Below are 2113 nucleotides of genomic sequence, written 5' to 3'. Positions count from 1 at the left end.
GCTAGTCGTCGACTGGCCTACCATCGAGAAGCTCACCGGCGACACCGGCACCAACGAGCGCGCCAAGAACGAGCGCAAGTACCTTGGTGGGTGCGTCTACCAAAACTACTGCCGCTCTCTTGGCGAAGAGATCTCCAATGGGGTGCTGAGATCGTCGAGGCCGTCAACGATGCCATCACCGACAAGAAGATCATCGTCACCATGGACCCGGTCCACGTGGACGCGCGTTACAGCGTGAAGGTGGGCAAGAGCATCGAGGTCCTCATCCAACAGGAGAAGATCTGTTACGAGTATGCGGCCTCGGACCCGAACAGCGTCACCGCCACCGTCGAGAAGTCCCTCTAGTGGCTCGCACCCCCCCCCCCGCTTCGGAAACTCTTGTTCGGCAAACAACTTTTTCGCCACCCAATCAATTATTTATTTCGGGAAATGTGGTTACAATTCAAAGGCTTGGGCGCTCGGTGGTTGGAGAAACTGAGGTGGGTGCCGACGTTGAACACGATGCGGTTGCCGCTGTTGGATAATTTGGGCGGCCGACACGCCGTTCCGCTCGGCTTGGCCGAACTTCGCGCATGCTTTGTCGACTTCAGATCGGCCGCTCGGACGGAGTGCACCATCAGCCGATGCAGCTTCTTGGATGTTTCTGCGTTTCCAAGCACGAGCGGCGATGTGTCTTCTTCCATCGTGTTCTCGTCATCGCCACCTTCGTCATCATCGTCCCCATTCGGGCCGCTCGCACTTGCCGTCAAAGTAGAACCGCTTGCCGCGCCGGATCAAAGTTGGCCTTGCGGTTGGAATCCAATCGCGCGGGGTAGTTGGCGTCCAATGCTACTTCCCCTACTCGATCCCGGAGCCCACCGGCGGGAGGAAGAAGGTCTTGAACGCCGTCAAGTTCAACTCCAAGACCGGCGACGAGGACGCCGAGTTTGTGTCGCTCGATCTCGTAGACGAGGTCGTGCTCCACCTCAGTAGCGCCCAATCCCGGCTCGCCACCGCCGTCGGCATCTGACGCAAGGAGAGCCGCACGCCCTTCAACCGCGTGACCTACATCGAGCTGCTCGACGTGTTTGAGACCTTCCTCTCCGTGATGCGCGCTGGCGATGGCGGCGCCTTTCCGATGCTCCACGACGCGCAGAACGGCGCCACGCTCGATCAGACCGAGCGGTTGTTCAAGGCCGCGGCATCGAAAAGCCCCACGACGTACCAGCTGCGAGCCAACGTCGCAATCGACGAAGCCATCAGTCTCGACGCCGTTGGTGCGCTCGCACCCGGATTCAAGTGGGAGCGCGTCGAGCCCGATCCTCTGCTCACCTCGCCGCCCAAGTGGGCGTGGCGCAACGGCGAGGGAATCGTGCGTCTTGTCGGGCTTGACGCCGGCGGTGGCCGCGGGGCGCACGATTCCCTCGCCGGCGTCAAGCTCGACAAGACCTTCCACACGCAATACTCGCAGACGTGGAGCTACGTGGATCTCGCGCTGCGCCACATCTACGAGTGCGTGCGTCTGATGGCGCTGCGCGGTCAGCAGCTGCGTGCCGCCGGAGACGGTGCGACCGATTCGCGACTGGCACAGGGCCAGGTACAGGATGAGCCGGTGCACGATCTTCTTGCTGCATAAACTTCGTTGTTGACGCTACAACTGCAGTAGTCACAAAATTGTTGGCTCTTGTGCGTACGTCCGGAATTGTGGATTAATACCACCCGATGAGAACGTGCGTCACGAGCATGTAGGCGGTCGCGGTCAGCGTGGAGACCATCATGCACGGGAAGCCCATCTGCGTGCGTGCGCGGCGTTGTGAATGGCCGCGGCCAAGCGCATGAGACACACTGCACGCGGGGGTGACGCACCTTGAAAAAATAGTTGAAGGAGATTGGCCGCCCGTACTGTTCCGCTATGCCAGCCGCCACCACGTTTGCCGACGCTGGTGTCACACAAACACGGCGAGTTTCATTTTAGCCACGCCGCACACACCACCGCACACAGATGGCGTATGTTGGGAAGCCTACCACCGATGAGGGTGCCATTGCCGCCCAGACAGGCGCCAAAGGCCATCGCCCATGTGAGCGGCTGGAGGGGAAGCGCGAGCGTGCCCTGCGCGACACAAATTAAAGTTAA

At 60.7% G+C, this 2113-nt stretch overlaps 2 protein-coding genes across 2 annotated transcripts in view; one reads left to right on the top strand and one right to left on the bottom strand.

Moving 5' to 3' along the window:
- The window catches only part of ACA1_244530 (uncharacterized protein), a gene marked incomplete at both ends in the record, with an annotated part of 2373 nt that extends 2028 nt beyond the window's left edge, over positions 1-345 (top strand). The window contains 2 exons of the mRNA XM_004335388.1: positions 32-78; positions 129-345. Coding sequence (XP_004335436.1) covers positions 32-78; positions 129-345 — 264 coding nt within the window. The remainder of the gene's footprint in view (positions 1-31; positions 79-128) is intronic.
- Positions 346-1518: 1173 nt separating this feature from the next.
- ACA1_244520 (uncharacterized protein) lies at positions 1519-2057 on the bottom strand (the record flags this gene model as incomplete). The annotated part of the gene is made up of 3 exons (XM_004335387.1): positions 1519-1772; positions 1846-1919; positions 2005-2057. 3 exons carry the CDS (start codon positions 2055-2057, stop codon positions 1519-1521), a joined length of 381 nt encoding a protein of 126 aa, XP_004335435.1.
- Positions 2058-2113: the final 56 nt, after the last annotated feature.

Source organism: Acanthamoeba castellanii (assembly GCF_000313135.1).
Source record: "Acanthamoeba castellanii str. Neff unplaced genomic scaffold scf7180000084763, whole genome shotgun sequence".
Classification (NCBI taxonomy): domain Eukaryota; phylum Discosea; order Longamoebia; family Acanthamoebidae; genus Acanthamoeba; species Acanthamoeba castellanii.
Note: the sequence above shows the minus strand (reverse complement) of the source record. Positions and strands in the feature narration are given on the sequence as shown.